At 34.1% G+C, this 19,178-nt stretch overlaps 1 protein-coding gene across 5 annotated transcripts in view; it reads right to left on the minus strand.

Annotated features, from left to right (window-relative positions):
* The window catches only part of CBLB (Cbl proto-oncogene B), a 125,588-nt gene that overhangs the window by 17,507 nt on the left and 88,903 nt on the right, over positions 1-19,178 (minus strand). For all 5 annotated transcript variants that reach the window (XM_031613077.2, XM_031613076.2, XM_031613079.2 and 2 more), the window contains exons 10-14: positions 18,050-18,253; positions 13,264-13,449; positions 9,211-9,576; positions 6,663-6,757; positions 361-504 (exon numbers count right to left, since the gene is read on the minus strand). In XM_031613077.2, coding sequence (XP_031468937.2) covers positions 361-504; positions 6,663-6,757; positions 9,211-9,576; positions 13,264-13,449; positions 18,050-18,253 — 995 coding nt within the window. The remainder of the gene's footprint in view (positions 1-360; positions 505-6,662; positions 6,758-9,210; positions 9,577-13,263; positions 13,450-18,049; positions 18,254-19,178) is intronic.

The following is a 19,178-nucleotide window of genomic DNA, read 5'->3' on the forward strand; positions in this document are numbered from 1 at the left end:
GCTCAAAATCTCCCTGCTATAATCTATTAATAATTAATAAGTGTGAGAGTTTGGAGAGAATACTTTAGAGAATATGTTTAAAGCAAAAGAGCCTTATTCCATGCGAGTAACAAAAAAGTTATCTTCTTGAGAAGTGGTATTTGAAAGCAATATCATATCACAGAGATACAATACAGTGAACTTCACAGGTATATGATTGTGGTGGTTAAGTGAAACAGAAGCATAAATAACACAAGCTTGAAAAGATGAAACATTTTAGATATCTTGCAACCATCACTGTAAATGTTTAATACAATTAAATTCTGGAGAAAAACAGACTTTAGTGAATAAGTTGCTTTCAAGATTGCTAAATGACCTTACCGAGCAACAGGTTTTATATTATGACAATGAGGTGGTTGAGAGCTCAGTATTATAGAATGTGAAGAAGGAACTTTGTATTCATCATCATCATCTGTATGATCCCTTGATTTATCAGACAAAGAATTTGCTGAGGAAACAGGGCACCTATGGGGATGAGAAAAAAGATCAGTTCTGCTTTAACTGTTAGATAATAATCCTTAGTACAATGTAGAAGATACACTTCTTCAGCATAAACATCCTTAATGTGTGCCAGCTACACATAAGGTTAAAAAAAAATACCATGTCAAACAAACTTAAAAGTTACTGCCTTTTCTGTCAATGAGAATACTTAGAGAAACATGTTAGTGGACCTTTTAAGAGTTAAACAGGTACTTTAAGCAAGCATAACACAACAGAGAATTCCAAAGAAGTAGTACTAAATATGTGCTTAGAAGGCTTAAGCTGTTTGTAGTTATCAAAAGAACTAAACAGAAGTTAATTCAGGGCAAATAGTATTTAGCAGGGCTCAGTAAGGCAGTGGACATTCGCGATTTCCATCTTGTTCCATCCATTACATTACTGAACTCCCAAGTAGGTTTACAATCTCTATTTACAGGTACAAAAAAAAAAAAAAGAAAAAGAAAGTTCCATCTGGAGAATACTGCTGGATATTAGTTTTATTTTACAGCTTAAGCTAAAGCCTTCTAGCTGGTATTGTGTTATAAACATAACAATAGGCAAAATTTTCATTTAGTGAGCACCATCTAGGGGAAGAGATTTTGCTATATATTAACAAGCTCAACATACCTTTGTCTTCATTAGACATAAAAAAACCCACTAGCCTAAGTAGCAATCAATATCATCTTCTACATATATAGCCCCTCTGCTTATAGTGATTATACTGATACATTAAAATCAATAAGAAACTCACAAACCATTTAAAACACACAAGCTTACATTAAGGGCTTAATTTAACTTCTGTTTAATCATACATAAAAACCATAAGCAGACACTCAATTCTTAAACTAGCTGAACACTAAGTGCATACCTTCAAAAATGATCTGCATATTAAATTACATAATAACGAGTACCTTCATTCTTTACCATACAAAAAAAAAAAAAGAATCAATAGCTGGAGGACTTCAAAAAAAGATATGGAATGTGGTCTTGGCCATTTTGATTTGTGGCCCCTGAGCCACATTACAAGACACATCTACTTAATATATCATTTAGGGAAGTTTTTAAGTACCATAGGAAAAAAATGAGACAGGAGTGGACATAATTTCTTATCTGATGGTCTAATTAGTTTAATTTTATCATAAAGGCAAGAACTGAAGTGACAAGTCAGGCTCATCTCCTCATTTTTTTTCCAACACAAGCAGCATCTGACACATGCAATACACTTCTTCACACAGGAAAATCTTATGCCTTTCACAATTTATTTTAGATGATGTTAAATGACTTCAGAACATCCGAGTACTCTATGAACAAAAGTGAATAACTAACAAAAGTGAATAAGTGGCTATGAGTACCAATCAGTCACTAAATAAACAAACAAGGGAGAAAAAATAAGAAGAGAGAAAGTAGGAGGCAGATGTGTTGCTTTTGTTTTAATATATTCATAGTCTAGAGCTCCCTAGCTACTCCTAGCCTCTCAGACACTGCTTTCTTCAATCAGTAATACACCTGTGACTTCACCAACAAACTCATGGAAGATGGGAACTCAAGTTTTTTTGCAAAAGCGATCCAGCTAAACACAAGGTGAAAGAAGATTCATGAAACTGAACTGCAAACTACGCATTGCAGTATTCAAACACCTTCTGTAGAGGGAGTAAAAGGTCTTCTGTAAATACAGCAGTGCAAGGTGAAATGCTTTTTCCATCTTTGATCTCCAAGTTGAACAGGCAACAAGTTTATGTCACTGCTGTGTGGTCATTTAAAGCAAGTAAAACCTAACAGGACAATGAGAGGTTTGTATTGTGCTCAGACAGTTGTAAGGCTCACTAAGAATAACTTCCCTCACTTCTGTGGATGTGCAACCATTCCTACTCGGCAATCCAGAATGTTCTGAAGACATTATATAAAACATATACGCTGGTACATTTTAAAAATAATCACAAATTGAACTGATGTCAATGTTGGTATGTATACTAGAAATGTCCAACACCAAACAATACAGAAGCCAGCATGGTGGTGGTGTTTGAAGCCCATTTCAAAGGCTACAAATAGGAAACAAACAGACAAAAAAAAATCCTCTCTGAAAGCAGTATTTGAAATTGGTGATAGGAAAGATTTAGGTTGTTGATTAGTTATTTAATTAGATAGACTTAGGGTTTTTCTTTTTTCTTTTCTTTCTTTCTTTCTTTCTTTTCTTTTTTTTTTTAAAGTAAATCTATGGGGTAAAAACTGAGAGCCTGACCATCACCTGAAGTACAGCACTGTAATAGCTAGCCTTATCAGCTTCCTGACAGAAACAGTTCTTACACAGGAAAGCTTGGAGACTCATTTACTGACAGTTTAAAAAATAAGTAAAATTTAGAATATTCAAGGAGTACAGAAAATAAACTTTTCCCTTCCTTACCTAATTCAGAAAACCCCTACTTCCTGTCTTACATATTTAGTAGATACAAGAACCTAATTTATGTTATAACAAACCTATAACTTCATTCCACAAATATCAGTATGTTTATGCTAAAATCAATTTCCAACAATACTGCACTGCAGAGAAACCTTTACAGGTTTGGAATTTTTAAAGATTTAGGTTCTATGTTCTCCTGTTTCCAAGTACAGTGTAGCCTTAGACAAACTCTTCATGCTAATAAAGTCTCTTTCACACTGTCCTTAAAGTTAGGAAAATATTTGCTGGGCTATATATTATGTGATTAATATCTAAAAGGTCCTTTGATTTGTAATGCAATTTAAAGCTACTAACATATAACTAATATTTTCTTCTTTAGATTCCTAAAACGGTCTCATACATTTTATTAACTTTTCACAATTCATAGTTCTGAATAAATCACATTGCTCTTCTAATTTGAAATCTATTTGTAATAGCTGATTCCAAATCTCTTTTGCATTGTTCTTTTAGAAGTATATCTGCTTTTCTCCTAGATTACTTAAATTTCTTCATGATCTAAGTGTTTCATTAAATATTTATTGTTCTACTATGATATTAACTTTACCCTTCTACATAAATTAGTAAGGTAAACAGACAAGTATTCATCTGTTACTAAACAGATGAATATGTCAGTATAATCTAAGATTGAAATACTCAAGCATTTGTTTATCAAACTAGTGAAGTTTTCTAAAATTACACTTTTCAAAAGGTAGTTACTTTTATATCTTTAGAAGGCTTATGTACAGAGGAATACAAAACTGACCAGCACAACGTATTGTAATATTCCCTAGTTTTTTTTCCCTCCTCCTTAAAATTCTTTAAAATTGAAATTCAGAATTGCATTCTGATAAGCAGTGACTTTGTCTTTTCTGATTTGTTGGACAGTCACCCAGATGCCAAACTCTCTTATTATATTGAACACCAAGGGCCAAAGTAAAGCACAGAAGACAAAGTTGTTGTTTTTATCAAGTCACTTTAAGTCCAGCTCAGCTGTAAAGTAGCAGAGCTTCAGAGAAACAAACAACACACTTTTTTAAAGGTACTTCAGGGAAAAATTCTCCTTCCGTCATTTGCTGGTAAGTTGATTCACAGAGCTTAGATACAATAAACTTGTATTTTACTCCAATCAGGACTGTACTTTTGATTGAATGTCTTTAATCTCTCCACTTACCACACTTCAATTTGCACTGAAGAATGCACAACTTCAATATCTTTCAGATTAAACATAAATCTAAGACACTCTCCGAGCATACCACTAAGATATTCCAATTGCTGTAGACTGTTCTAATTCATGGGACATGACTAAGGCTATTTGAACTGCTGACCCATAACATGTACCGTACAGACATCAGTTTCTTAATATCAGCTCTTGTACAAACCTTATGCAAATAAGTAGTTGATAGTGAGCTCAAAAGCAAGTTACTAAGCTATCGCTGTTTCAACAAAATAGATGCTAAATTACACAGATCACATGATTAAGTCTATGTTTATCAGATGCTTCTAAAAAACTACCTTTGAGTGCATATTTACCCTTAAACCTAAGCATATATAAAAGTTTGCCCTTGCTCATAGGGAAGTATACAATTTTCTATTTATCACAGGGTAAGAGTGCATGCTAGAATTATCTGAGAGTAGCTGTTACATCCAAACTCACTGATCTGTCAAGCTTGCCAAGCTAAATCCTGCATACCATGCTTTCTCAGGTATCTAGAAGCCCTTGTATCAGCAGCGCTACTTCTAAAAGCACCACAGCAAAGACTGATTTCAAGGAAGCCACGATTTCCAAGCCTTTCCATTTTCCTTTAATGGAATCACGACTTCACATTCAAAGTCAGCTAGCAAGGATAAAAGGGATAACAGGAGGAGAAATACATTTCTGTGTACTTTTCCTCAACCACCTCAAGGCAACTACTTCTTCCTAACATATATATGGAATATAAAAGGTACTTGGAATTGAATGTTTCATACACACTCAAAAAAAAGAGTAAATAATACTATAATATATAGCACTTTTGAGACCAATCTGAACTATTATAGCAAAATGGGACCTACTCATAGGAATAAAAACAAACACTTTTTACCTTGAAAATTTATAAGTTTGATGGAAGAACTGTTTTATCTTTTTAACCTAAAAGTTTTATTTGTTGAGAAGAAAATAGCAATTTGATCAAAATTGCTAAAAATAATCTGATATAATTACATCAGTCCAATAAAAGAATAACTGCTTTCGCAAACAGGGATTGCAGCTGAGTGGAAAATAAAAAGTAGATGCTTAGTTAATGTGAGTCCAACATTCCATGACTAATGTGTGGATAATAATAATAATAAATCCAACAAAATGAAAATAAATTAGCCCTGTTTCCATTAAAAAAAACAACAACAACAACAAAAAAACAATACTGACATTAAACTATGCAATTCAGTTAAAAAAAAAGTTAATATTTGCTATGGCGTATTCAGTAAAAAATTATCAAATAAGTCAAGCAAGGACGTCAGAATTCTGGAACTGTGAAACTCCAAATAAACATAATTTTGCCTCATTGTTATTTAGACTAAGGCATTTCATACCTGGTCTATGTATCTTCCAGTTAAGCCTTAGAAGCTACAGACTTATGAAAATAACAAGGAAAGAAAATGCCTTAGAGCTGTATAAAACAAATAGCTCTCAAACCAAAACTATGCAGAGATCAGAGAGGAGGGAAAAATGAGAAGCTTGCACTAGACTGACTGCAGTAGGGCAGTTTGGGAAAATATGAGTATTTTGAACCAAATATAGTTGAACATTTTTATGAAGGCTTAATGCAGTCAATTTAATAGGAGGAAAAATACTTTGTGAAAACATACTGAAGCATTTCCAGTGAATACTGCATAATGCTGTACTTTGATTCTAGGATATATTTCTAAAAAAACCTGCAAAAATGAGATTTTCATGTAACAATGTTTTTAAAATTTATTTATTTTTTATTTCAACACCATAAAAAATAGAAATCTTTCCTTTTTTAGAATCCAGTAATTTGCTTTGGAATACTCAAGTATGTATTTTGTCCAACACAGTCAATTCTTTCACTTTCTGATTGATAGGTTATGGAACAACCCAGGAGCTCTGTGTATCATGGAAGATGCAGTCAGTCCGAGGAGATTAATCTGAACAGAGGACCAACTACACACAACTGATTGTACAGCAACATCTTTTAAACCGCAATATTATTGGAACGCAGAGTAGTTTGCAACTACTGATACTGGCATGACAAAAAGCTCTCTGTGTAGAAAGTCCAGTAAACATGCCTGGATTAGACACAGAGTGCACGTGCACACACACACAAATCACACTCTTTACACTTAGCATTGTCCCTAGAACCTCTCATCTCTTGCAATAGATAGCTTTGATCATACTTTTTTAGTAGTAGTAGAACCAAAATGGAATGGATAGGTTCTGCTTCCCACTGCCAAATACCTATGAGCAAGATCTTGCCACAATGCATTCTTTTGCTATGAAATGTAGTATGTCCAATTAACATGACAATTGTTTTTACTTAATAAAAAAATTTATATTTCCTTCGTAAAAACACATTAAAGCATCATGGAAAACATCACCAATAGATATTAGTTATTTTTTTCTTTTTTCATTTTCCGTTTAGCACCACAGAATCAGTGCTATTATCTGACATTAATTAAACAATTTCCTTTACAGTTAAAGTTAACTTACTTTATACCAGGGATGGTGGAAGCAGCTGGAAGAGGAGGTGAAAGCCGTGGTGGGACATCGTATTCTTCATTTATCAAATGACCATTTGAAAATACCTAAAAAATCACACATAAGTTACAATAAGTCTCTCCTCCCATTTATCACCACAGATGATCCTCAACCAGATATTACAAAACAGACTTTGAGAGGGCTACACATTAAAACTTTCCTAGGAGCTCATGCGACAGACCTATACTCAAGCGATTATGTTCATATCAATTTCAGCTCACCCCATCTGGGAGCTGTAAAACACACTAGCTTTAAATTTTACCAAAAGAGGAAGTTCTATGTCACAGTTACTAGATGGATCACTCAGTTACAGCTGAACCACTTGGGGAAAATTAGGATTTCAAGATTGCAAATTGATGAAAGCAACAGAGATGGAGTACAGATGAAAAACAACAGGGACAGCATGTTAAACACCATTTTTTAAACCTCTGTGGTGCTATACCTGGCAGAATGTAAAACTGTCTTCTGAATTCTTAGCCTTAACCAGGAGCAAAAAGATTGTATTATGATCGACAAATGAATCAGGGTTGAAAATTCATGAATTGTTACCCTTGAGAATGTTCATACATCCTCAAATGGTAATTCAGAGTTGTCAGTTACTCCATTTAACCAAGTGGCTTAGACCTATTAACTGAACATGACACTTCAAACAACATTTGGTTAAAGAAAAACCTGTATAACTCCACTAGATTACAATTGCTCTTCCACACCGTGTAGTTATTCTGATTTGAGAAGTATTCATTCCATCTGCCTCAATACTGTGCCTAACCACAACTGGAATATTAAATGGCTATTAGAATGTACTATTGAAGATATAAACCCAGTGTAGTTTAAAAGCAGATGAAAATCTATAATATTTAAAACTACAGTCTAGTTCTTAGTAAAATTTTGGTCTTTACCACAGTTCTGATGAAAGAACATTCTTACTACATATAATACCATAAGCTTCTTAAGCACTTTTCATCACATAAATAAATGCTTTTTACCAATAATAACTGAATTTTAAAAATCATACTTCCAAAATTATCATGATATCCATTTGATAAAGAAATATTGTGATCTTGGGAAAAGGAAAAAAAAGTGATGATTTCTAACTTTTGTACTGAATCACAAGCACAAGCTATATAGTTTTCAACCAAAAAAAGAGCAGCAACACTGAATTAATAATCCACTCTATAATCAAATACTGAGCTGCTTTGATAAAGCAGCAATTAGAACAGAAATATGGATTTTTTTCCTAGGCCACCACCACTTGCTCTCTTTTCAAACCCAGGCCTCTCTGAGTACACAGTCTTGCAAGTTATTTGAAGCTGACTAATACTAGGACTACTGCTTCACTCTCTAATCTCTCAGATATCTTCAATTAACAAATGGAAACCATCCTCTTTTTTTTAATAGAAAAAACACCATAGTTCTAGACATACTATTCAGTGCAGCCAAGGACAGGCAATCATACTTCTTAGGTGACAAGTAGATGCCTCCCAGCCAAATCAAGCTGTACAATCAGTGGAAAGATTGCAAGTGACAATTCCAAACACCCTCATAGCTCAAAATGAATTATTGGACACTCCATTGGACTTTTGTCCAAGAAAAAATCAAATACGCTACGGAGAAATAGCAACATACAACTCCAGCAACTGGAGCTGTGACTTAAATCCAAAGGAAGACAAATCCAGCTAAAGATATTTGCATTACTGTAAACAACTGAAAAAGGTATTTGCCATTATCGTGAATGAAGTTTAAAGTACTGATGATAATATCAAATCAAACAATGCAACTAAAGCTGTGTCATTGTACATTTTCAAGGCTACTGACCATACAGTCAGTAGTAAATGTAGAATAGTATGTTGTATCTTTAGCTTGGCTTTTGATGCACTTGTTTCTCCTTTCTTATGGTCAAGGTAGGTTAAATCTTTTCCATTAGATTATTCTGAAGATCGTCACTAATTTAATGTTCCTTTGAAAATAACATTTTACAGATAACTAAGACCACCTGATCATTAGAATATTTAGCTTTTGTTAACGTACACAATATAGCTAACAACTTAAGTATACTTGTAAATACCATATATGCATATTACATACTTTATAGATTTAAGAGGTCACCATGTTTTCACTTCACCATCCACAGAGGTAACTACAGCACCCATAATCAAACACAGAAATAATTTAGGCATTTTCAAAGTTGACCTGAGATGCTGCATAACTAACTTCTGTTACGCACCAACTGTATAAATCATTTGCTGAAAGAACACAGCAAATCTAAAATTTTCTCTCCAAGCTGTTTCTAGAATGTTTCATATTAAAATTGAATTTTATCTTAGACCCTCATGAATGGTAGCTTTAGAAATTGCAGTATGTAACAAGCCATTTATTTATGGCCTGCTTATTATTAATAACCAACATGAAAGATTTAGAAACACCAGCTCTGTAGCCAAGGAAAACAATGCTGCAGTAGGATATCAAATTAAGGCTTCAATAAATTCACCTAATTTCATACCTTGGCACCTTCCACAGGCAATTCGTGACGTCTGTGCTTTCTCATAAATCCTTGCTCAGAACTTATGCGGTTGTGCCTTCCATTCATGTTTGAAACTGCAGTCAGTCCTGGTTTGGGAGAAGTGTCACTCCCCGTTCGAGATCCTACTAACTGACTTGTCCCAAACACATCTCTGGGACACCAGCCTTCAAGGGGCATTGGCTGGTCTCTGGAAGGCACGCTTTCTGGATGATGCAAGTGTCTGCTTATCCTGTTGTCTGGTGGAATTGGAGGAGGTCGTTCTGGTGGGGGTGGCGGAGGATCACGCAAGGGTGGCGGTGGTGCTGGCAAGGGTTTGTCTTGTTTCCTCATCATACAAGGAGAAGACTAAAGAAAACCAAGTTAGGAAAAAAAGAAGTTACATGTGTTTATTTCACTTCTTTCATGATCAAATATGGTCTTACCATATTATCTTATCATAGTATCTTCAAGGCACCAGAAGAGAACCTGCCAGTAAGTCATAAATTAGTTTTCCCTTTCAACTTTGCAGACTACGTGGTCCCTCTTCAGAAATTATACCCTTATTTCTGCTGTTAAGTGAAGAACCAAGAAAGAACAGGAGAAGAGAGAGAACTGGCTACAGCAAACTTATGTAACTGATAATATTTCCCTAGAATCCTTTCTTCTAGTTTCCATAATACTTACTTTGAATCACTTATTTAGCTGTTGAAAAGAATTCTGAGGAATGTTAAGAAAAATAAACCAACTGGATGCAGGAAAAATAAAAAACAAACAAAAAAACACATTCAAAAGCAAAATATTTCTGCCATGGAATAAATACAAAAAAGCACTGATGAGGGCACAAGTATAAAGAGAAAATAAATGTTTTGGTTATGCTGATATAAGAAGGTATGACTCCATTCTTTACATGACAACCATTGTTAGAGTGTCCAATATTTTAGAATCACGGTTCAATTTTTCAGGTGGCATTCTTAGTATATATTTATGTTTGCAATTAGATTGTCTGCAAATAACTTTTGCCAGCATATTTCCTTTTTCAGAACTGAACTGTGTCACAAATGGCAAAACTTTTTTTCAAAATTATGTGCCAAAATACTAAAAAAAAAAGAAAACCAAATTTTCAGAAAGAAAATGTATGTAGATTTTCTAAATGTATGTATAGTTTCTAAAAGCATAAACCTGAAAAAAAAACAAAAGAATCTCAGTAGGACAGAACTATTAGAAACATTATACAAAATTATGCTTGAGCCAGCTCTTCTTAGGTTATCAGAAAATATTTTTCTCCTACAAGCAGTTACAGTAATAAGCATAGGGAAGATTACTTCTCACTGAATGTGTAATTTTCCTGGACTCTGGCAAGTCTGCATAATATTACCGGTTCAAGAGAGTGAGGCCACAGAAGTTTCAAAGGAAGAAAAGTATTTGGTCTCACTTCATAGGTTAGGCCACCAATATTTTTTAGTGCAACTCTTCAAGATGTTATTTATGTAAAAACAACAACAACAACAACAAAACTAAAAACATTATTCTACCTGCAGGTCAATTCATATAAATAGGATACATTATTATTATATTAAATAAAGAAGTATTTAATCAAGATGCTAGTTAAGAAAAAGATTAATTCTCACTGTCAAGGCAGCAAGAAAACCAAGCAACCAAGCAGCAAGGAGGAGTCCAAATTTTTTTGTTGTTGCTGTTTCCCACTGAAGAAAAGGTAGAGCTTTTGACTGCAATAGTAGTTTTGGTAGAACAACCTGTCTTTACTTTTAAGCATGAAATTGCAATTGCTTGTTGTTTCCCATCTTGTTTCCCTTGCACCTCCCAAAATACTTTTATGTACATATGGAAAAGTATTATGGGAAAACAGAAGCATTTTCAAAATAATTTAAGAGAAAGATGTAAAGTGATATTTGTGATATTTCTGATTCCCTTCATTTTTTTTTTCTAAAGCTATGAATTTTGTACAAATAGTCTAACATTCAGTTAGCCAAACATTCAGTTTATATTCCCTATGTGCTACAATTTCCCTTGTATAACATAAAAATGTGATTAAAGAAGTTTGATAAAGAAACTATTCAAACTTCTATTCTTCCATCTGAATTATAGACCATCAGAACTTTAAAAAGTTGATGTTCAAGCTTGAAGCAAAAACCCAAGAATACCAAAAAGGTATTTCATACTGGATTACTATAAACACACGAGTTTCAATTCATATTTAAAACTTGAATTTGAATTCACTAAGATAAAAATTTGAATTGAAATTCCTCTCTATATACAGCAATTAAAACAAAATAAGCAGCTCATAATAGAGAGCAACAAACGTAGCTGTTTTGCTTTATACTTACTTGAAAATTCTTTAACTCTTTAGCATCATTAGTCTCAAAAAACACAGTCAATACACAATTAACTAACTTTAGATATCCTTTTCAAATTGAAAAGATATGGATTTAATGGTTGTTCTGTTCAATGGACACGAAACTTCTTGCAAGACCATACCCAGAGAGTGGTTATTCAAAGAGTGGTTGGTCAATGGCTCAATGAACAGATGAAGATTAATGACAAGCTTGCAGATGACACCAACCTATGTGATGTGGTCAACACACCCAAGGGACAACATTCCATCCAGAGAGACCTAGACAGGCTTGAACAGTGGGCACAGGAGAACCTCAGGAGATCCAACAAATGCAAGGTCTTGCACCTGGCTCATGGCAACCTCCATTATCAGTACAAGCTGGAGGATGTAAGAACGAAGCACAGCCCAGCCAAAAAGGACTGCTAGATGACAAGCTAAACATGAGAAAGTAGCATGTGTCCTTTCAGTCAGAAAGCAATATATCCTGGGCTGCATCCGAAGTATCCAAAGACCTGCATGGCCAGCAGGTCGAGAGGGGTGATCCTGCCCCACTGCTCTGCACTGATTAGGCCTCACGTGGAATACCGTGTCCAGATATGGAGTCCTCGGTACAGCAGAGACATGGAGCTATTTGGAGCATGTCCAGTAGAGGGCCACAAAAGCGACTGAAGGAATGGAACACCTCCCCCATAAAGACAGGCTAAGAGAGCTGGGGTTGTTCAGCCTGGAGAAGAGAAGGCTTTGGGGAGACCTGAGAGCGGCCTTTCAATATCTGAAGGGGGGACAGAAGAGAGAAGGGGACAGGCTCTTTAGTAGGGTCTGTTGTGATAGAACAAGGGGAAATGGCTTCAAAGCAAAGCAGAGGAGATTTAAACTGTATATAAGAAAAAGTATTTTATAATAAATAGTAGTGAAGCACTGGAACAATTTGCCCAGATTGGTGGTGGAGGCCCCTATCCCTGGAGACATTCAAAGTTGGACTGGACTCAGAGCAACCTGATCAAGCTGTAGATATCCTTGATCACTGCAGGGGAGTGGACTAGATGAACTTTAAAGGTCCCTTCCAACTCAAAAGATTCTACGATTATTATTTCCCCTGAAACTTGAGTCATAATATATGCCACTTATAGTTTTGAAAGCAGGCTATCTGCACATATTTTTCTTGTCAAAGTACTGTGCAAATGAGCACAAATAACCAGAGAACAACATGTAATTTTAATGAGATAATGGCCTTTAAATCTACTTTCAGGAAATTTTCACTTCTATTTGGTTTCACAAATCAGGGTTTATTACAGAATTGATCTGTTAACAGCGTTGTTAAATTGATGTTTTTAAAATTCTGAGCATAACTAAGTATAATATAACCATCAGATTAACAGGTCACATTTGACCAATGCATGTAGCTGTAATTATGTGACTATGTAACTTATTATGCAAGACAGGCATATCCAAAGTCAACTGAAAGAAACAAGGAAACAAGAATCTCTAAGTGACTTAATCAATGTTGATCTAACTGACAACTTTTCTAACAACAAGGAATTAAAAATCTTTTTGAACAAACTCCTGAAAAAGAGAACACACACACACAAAATTTCTTAATAGTCAGTATTACAAAACAAGCAAGCAAGCTCACACTGAAAACATCCAAATAAATCTACTGAATCTTCACGTACAAAGAAATCAGGATCAGTAAGAGTTACCTTTGGTGATCCAGTTGGGCTGGCACATGGAGACCGTGCTACTCCCTTCTGAATAAGATCCAGACGAGGAGGTACAGGTGGAAGACTAAGATGTGGGATTTGCAGGGGATCTGGAAGTGGTTTTCTTCTTTGTGCAAGAGGGGAAGATCCTGGTGAAGTCACTGGTGAATTCTGCCTCTCATTGCACTTCAAGACAGAAAAAAAAAATTACTAGAATTTACCTGATGATCAGGTAAATTACTTTCATTTCTTAAGAAAAGATTTCATACTTGCCAGGTATTTATTGATAGTCATTTATCATAATGGACACCTCACAACTCTTAATTCATGTACAGTATAGGTACTGAGATCCTGATTACTGGATAGAAGTCTGAAAGTCCATGCATCTCAAAACCATATTAATTTGTGATAAAAATAAAAGACAATATATTCCAGTAATTTGTTTAAACAAGCAATTCTTGCCATCATAAAAGAAACAACAACAAATGTAAAAAGTTATCCTGCAGTAGTACCGGTACTCTTGATAACTTTTCCATTTATAAGTATTCCATCTCATAATTCTCTATGTGCAATTTTCAAAGCCGGATGCCCACAATACTGTCTGTTAACAGCAACCCATTGTTATATCATACCTCCACAAAAAATAAATGGAATATGTGTCTTCTGAAAACTTACTAAGCAAAATCATCAAGTCAGTAAACAAAGAATTTATTTCCTTCCTCATTAATTTGCTGATAAATATCGTCCCCAAGTGACAAACCATGATTTCTTTTCCTTTACTCATCCTGTCAAATTCATAGGCACAGTGGAAGTTGAGGAATGTTCTTTTAAAATATCATTTTTGATTATTTAAATATGAGAAAATATGCTATACTACAATCAGAATCAAAGATTTCACTCCTCAGTCTACGTTCCACCTACTTTTGCAGTTTTCCAACTAACTGGGCAAGTTCAAACACACAGTTTAATTTATTGCATAAATCAGTTCAAGGCACACCTGTGAACCTACTGTAATTGTATCAGTGTACACTAAGTAAATCTGGATGTTCATGCCATTCTGTGTTATTTTTGGCAATAGTTAAAGTAGCTTCAAGACATTCGCAGGAGTCATCAGACTCAGATCACTCATGCACTGAGTATTCTCACTATGCAACTTGTTTATAGAGACTGTCTTCTTACATAAGGCACATAAAATTGCTCATGCAAATGCATCTGCTAAATCTCTTTGATCAAAGTTTCTCCTCCGTTCATAAGATTTCTGACATCAACACGGTACATCCTATGGCTACAACGGAGATTAGGACTAATAAATTCTTCAATAAAGTAAAGTCAACAACGTTATCTGACTATATTAAACAGTCTGAAAACTTCATAAATTCAAAAGTAGATCTAGGCAAAAAGATCTAGTATTTTAACTCTTAACTCAATACTTTGTGTTTTACATCTTAGTGTAATGTTCTATACAATTGGGATCTGCTACCAGACTTCCATCAGAAATAGAAGCCACAACTGTATTACTGGTTAACAAGGCAAGAAAAAAAATGAGGGACAAACAAGAAGGTGTTGAAGAGCTAGAAGATTGAGTTTCAATTCCCTTGCCAGAATGACTTTTGGTGACACTTTTTATCTTACCATTTGGTCTGTAAGTGTAAGGTCAGTGTCACAACTACATATTCAAGAGACTGAGCAATTGAAAATTCACACTCAGTGCCTGCCAGGAGCTTCCCAGCTTCTCTTTTCTTATTACTTCTTCACTGAATGTATATACTAAATGACTTGAATTCAATACTTAATTTTAACTTTTTTCTTTAACTGGTGAATGTCCCTGACCTCAACTGTAAGGCCATGAGGATAAATAATGAAAGACAGGTGAGTTGCTTACCCTCACTTATCTCTATGAAAAGGGAACTAGATGAATAACTATGCTAAATACTTATCTTGCAAGCATGCCTGAGCAACCAGAATTATAAATTGACTATAAAGTAAATGTCAGTTCATTTGCCTTAATAGAAAGCATCCATCAGTTAAATATCCTAATAAACACTGTGTCATTGAATAGCATTAGTTTTCAAAGTTCAGTTACATCTCCATCAAGCACTCCTAAACGCCAAAAGCCATATAATATAATATATTAAATCCTTTGGCTTCAGCATCAGACAGAAGATTAATTTATTTCTCAAATTGTTTGAAATAGATCTAAATAAGTAGGTCTCACACCTCCAAAAAGATACAATTATTAAACATAAATGGAAATGGTGTGATAAGTCTCTACATTTACGGTAGCTTAAAAATGGAACCAATGATGGCCAACAGGCTAATAACTTATGAGGCATGTGAAGAAAAAAGAAAATTGCTAATAAAACTTAACAGTTACTCCACCTATAAAGAAGCTTAACCCATTTAACTGTTTGGTGCTGAAGTATGAGAGAGTACTTTGCTGGGAGAAACTAAAAACTATGTTCTTTGTTAAAATCTACAAACAGAAGAAGATCCCACAGCAACAAACATTTTCTTCAGTACTCACTGTCAAATTTCCTTCACATTCTCATTTTTAAAAAATGTACATTTCTTTTTATATCCAATCTGCCTAGTTGCATAATTGTTTGATTTTGCAAACAAGATGGCTGCATTTCTTGTCAAAGTCAGGGTATCAACAGATGTACTTAACAAGTACTATTTTTGACACAGAATCCAACCTCTTAAAAAAAAACCTGAAACATTCCCTATGGACTGAAAACTTGAATTTTTTTCTGCTCATTATCTATTGGAGATTTCCATGCATTTTCTATTTAGTGAAAAATAAAGGAGCAATGAGAGCAGCACAGTGGGAAAAAGGAAAAACAAGCAATTAAGACACAAACTAATACAAATGAACTGGCCATGACAGAAGACAGACCTTCAGCATACAAAGGGGCTCTGCTGCAACACAGACCTGTGCAATAAAGATGTAATTAAGGAAAAGAACACAGACTCCTTTCTAAGGACTTGGATTTCATCTAGTTGGCACAACTGCTGCCAAGGGACAGGCAGCTGTGACTTATTTTTGCAACTGGACTGCAGTGTGGAACACAGTTGCATGATTTAATCAGATGTATCTATTACTAGGAAATAGTGGTATCAGTTTTCCCCCAGTAGTTGTGAATTTAAGTTTTTTTTCCTGACACTGATTACTACAGCATTAGAAATTTCTCAGTGATGAGACAATTAGCAGAAGTTTTGGCACCACTCTATCTTTGGTTCATTAAGAATTATCTGAAGATAATTTTGAAATTAAAAAAAAAAAAGCTGCTTGATGAGGCCAATAAGCAGACCAATTCTTGTTAACAGTATAAACAAGAAACAAAAGAAAAATTCAAAGAGGGTAAAAATCCTACAAAATATTGCAGTTTCTCCCACTACGCTCTGAAGAAGTATTATTTAACAAGAAAAATGAATAATGCTTAAGACTGAATTATAAACCAAAAATGTGCATAAATAACAATATACACTACATACGGTCATTTACTTAAAAGCATAACTCTACAACCTTTTAGTTTTTAAAAGGCAACAGCAGCTGAAAATGACATGGTAACATGGTATTTCAGCGTTTCCAAGTAATGATTTAAACTGGCTAAAAAAAGAGTGAAAAATATTGTTTCTAAAACTTTAGGAATCAATAGTAGGTTTCTTTTATTGCACAATGAAATTAATGACATAAAACCAGCAAACATCTAAGCATTCAAACAGGAGATATTGAAAACAAGCCTTCTTACATTCAAGCTCACAGCTCCTTCTTTTTTTAAAAAAAACCTTAATGTGTTTTTGCCTTATCATAGAAGAGATAGCCTTGAATTGATAGACTTTTATAACACTATCTCTCAAGGGTCTGGGTGCAGACTGCAACTTAAGTCTCATCAGGAAGGATAAACTGTTCGTGAGAGTAGGTTATGTTGTATTACATACACAAGAATGTTTCGTATGACTTGAGAGGTTAGGAAAGATTATCGGAAGTATGCTTATTAAATGACAGGTGCTTTCAGATTTTTGATAAGAAATACAAGCATAAGGAAATGGAAGAGTAAGGTGTTACAGAATTAATTTCAAGTCAACTACTCAATCTAGATGACCTTAGTAAAAGGCAAAATATAGAAACTGCACTGTAAAATTCAGTGTTATATGGCCAATGAGAGTATTATTCAAAGCTAAAATATAAGAGGAACTCTGCAAACAACCAACAATATAAAATTTTGTTAATGACAGCTCTTATTAGTGATAAAATCTTCTGCAATCAATGTAAAAATCCCACAAATGAACACAGAGCACTTTGAGAACAAATACATCCAGAAACACAATACTACTATGAATAATTTCAGCTTTTTCCCTCTAAAATTATCTAATAAAATTCCTTTTATATTACAGAAAAAATTATAGACAACTTACATGAAGTGTGACAAAGAGGAACTTGTGTGCAATATGATTTGGGCTCCAAGTCAACTTTACAAAGCAATAATATTTATTGTCAATGGATTAGCTCATGTATAATTCTAACACATTTGTTGCTTCCTCCATTATGAACAAAGTTAACTCTATTCACATCACATGAGAGTCTATATATATATATAATTTTCTCCTATTCACTTTTAGTATTCTTGCTGCAATATCAAAGCATTTTGCTTTTTCACCCTGAGAAATTTTCAGTGAGTTTCTGAAATCTTCAGCATGAAATGCAGCCTCTCATTGTTTGGTTACAGGCAGCATTATTTAAAAATATACAGCTTTATTTGTTGTAAAATATTTGAAACTATACCTTTCGGACTGAAGCCAATCTGTTCATCATCAAAGACTCCTCCCTATCATCATCATCATCCAAGTCCAACATGGGCATACTAAAGCTATCGATAATACTGCAACATCTGGAGTTTTCATCTCTTGGATCAAACGGATCCACAATAATTGGTTCAGTTCCTTTGATTTCACAGCGACAGAAAGGACAGCCTTGGCCATCAGATTCCTATAGTAAAACAGAAAAGGCACATAAATTATTAAAAATAAAAAAGAAGCACTTTAAAAAGTATGCAAAATATAAGGTCATTATCTTTATCTATACAAAAATGCCCTTTTCTAGGGTCTCTTTAAGTTTCATAGATATTTCAATGCAGTTAATAGTAAAATGGTTGTGCTTATAAAGCTATCTTCCAATGACTACATTCCATTTAAAAATAACTAACCAAAAAGGAACTGTTATCTCTACAAAGCATCAAAAATAACTTTGCCTTTTTGAATTACAATTTTCATACTTCAGAAGAATAATAAAGGCAAGGTGTGCAGATAGAGATAATACATTTTATTTTATCTCTCCTATATTAAATACAAAATATTTGGTTTTAATTTTTATTTAGAAAATACAGATGAGCTTCAGGGTGTGTAGCTTTTATTCTCCAAAGAACCCATATGCAGTACATCTCGAACACTCAGCAATATGCATTTGGAATTTTAAGAGTAAAAACTTTTTTGACGTTTAAACAGCAAAGCAGGACTCAATAACATTTTCATCAAATTTTGTAAAGCAAAGAACCATCTTCACATATTTTTTAAGAGAAGTATAGATGTGGCACTAACGGTCATGGTCTAGTGATATTACTTGGTAGGTCAGGTTGATGGTTATATTTCACGATCCTGGTCTGTTCCAACCCAGACAATTCAATGATTTTTTGCTATCAGAAAAACAAATTACTTGAGTTTTAATTTTTAAGTGGTATAATGTGTTAAATGATTTTCAAGCAGCCATATTTGTGTTTATTTTTATCAATTTCAGAAATATATATTTTTTTCCATGAATAGGCACCATGTTGATTTGGTCTTAAAAACAAAACAAAAAAACCTACAAAAAACATAAAACTAAAACCAACCAAATAAAAAAAAATCACACCCAAAAA

Source organism: Phasianus colchicus, chromosome 1 (assembly GCF_987193195.1).
Source record: "Phasianus colchicus chromosome 1, bPhaCol1.hap1.1, whole genome shotgun sequence".
Lineage (NCBI taxonomy): Eukaryota > Metazoa > Chordata > Aves > Galliformes > Phasianidae > Phasianus > Phasianus colchicus.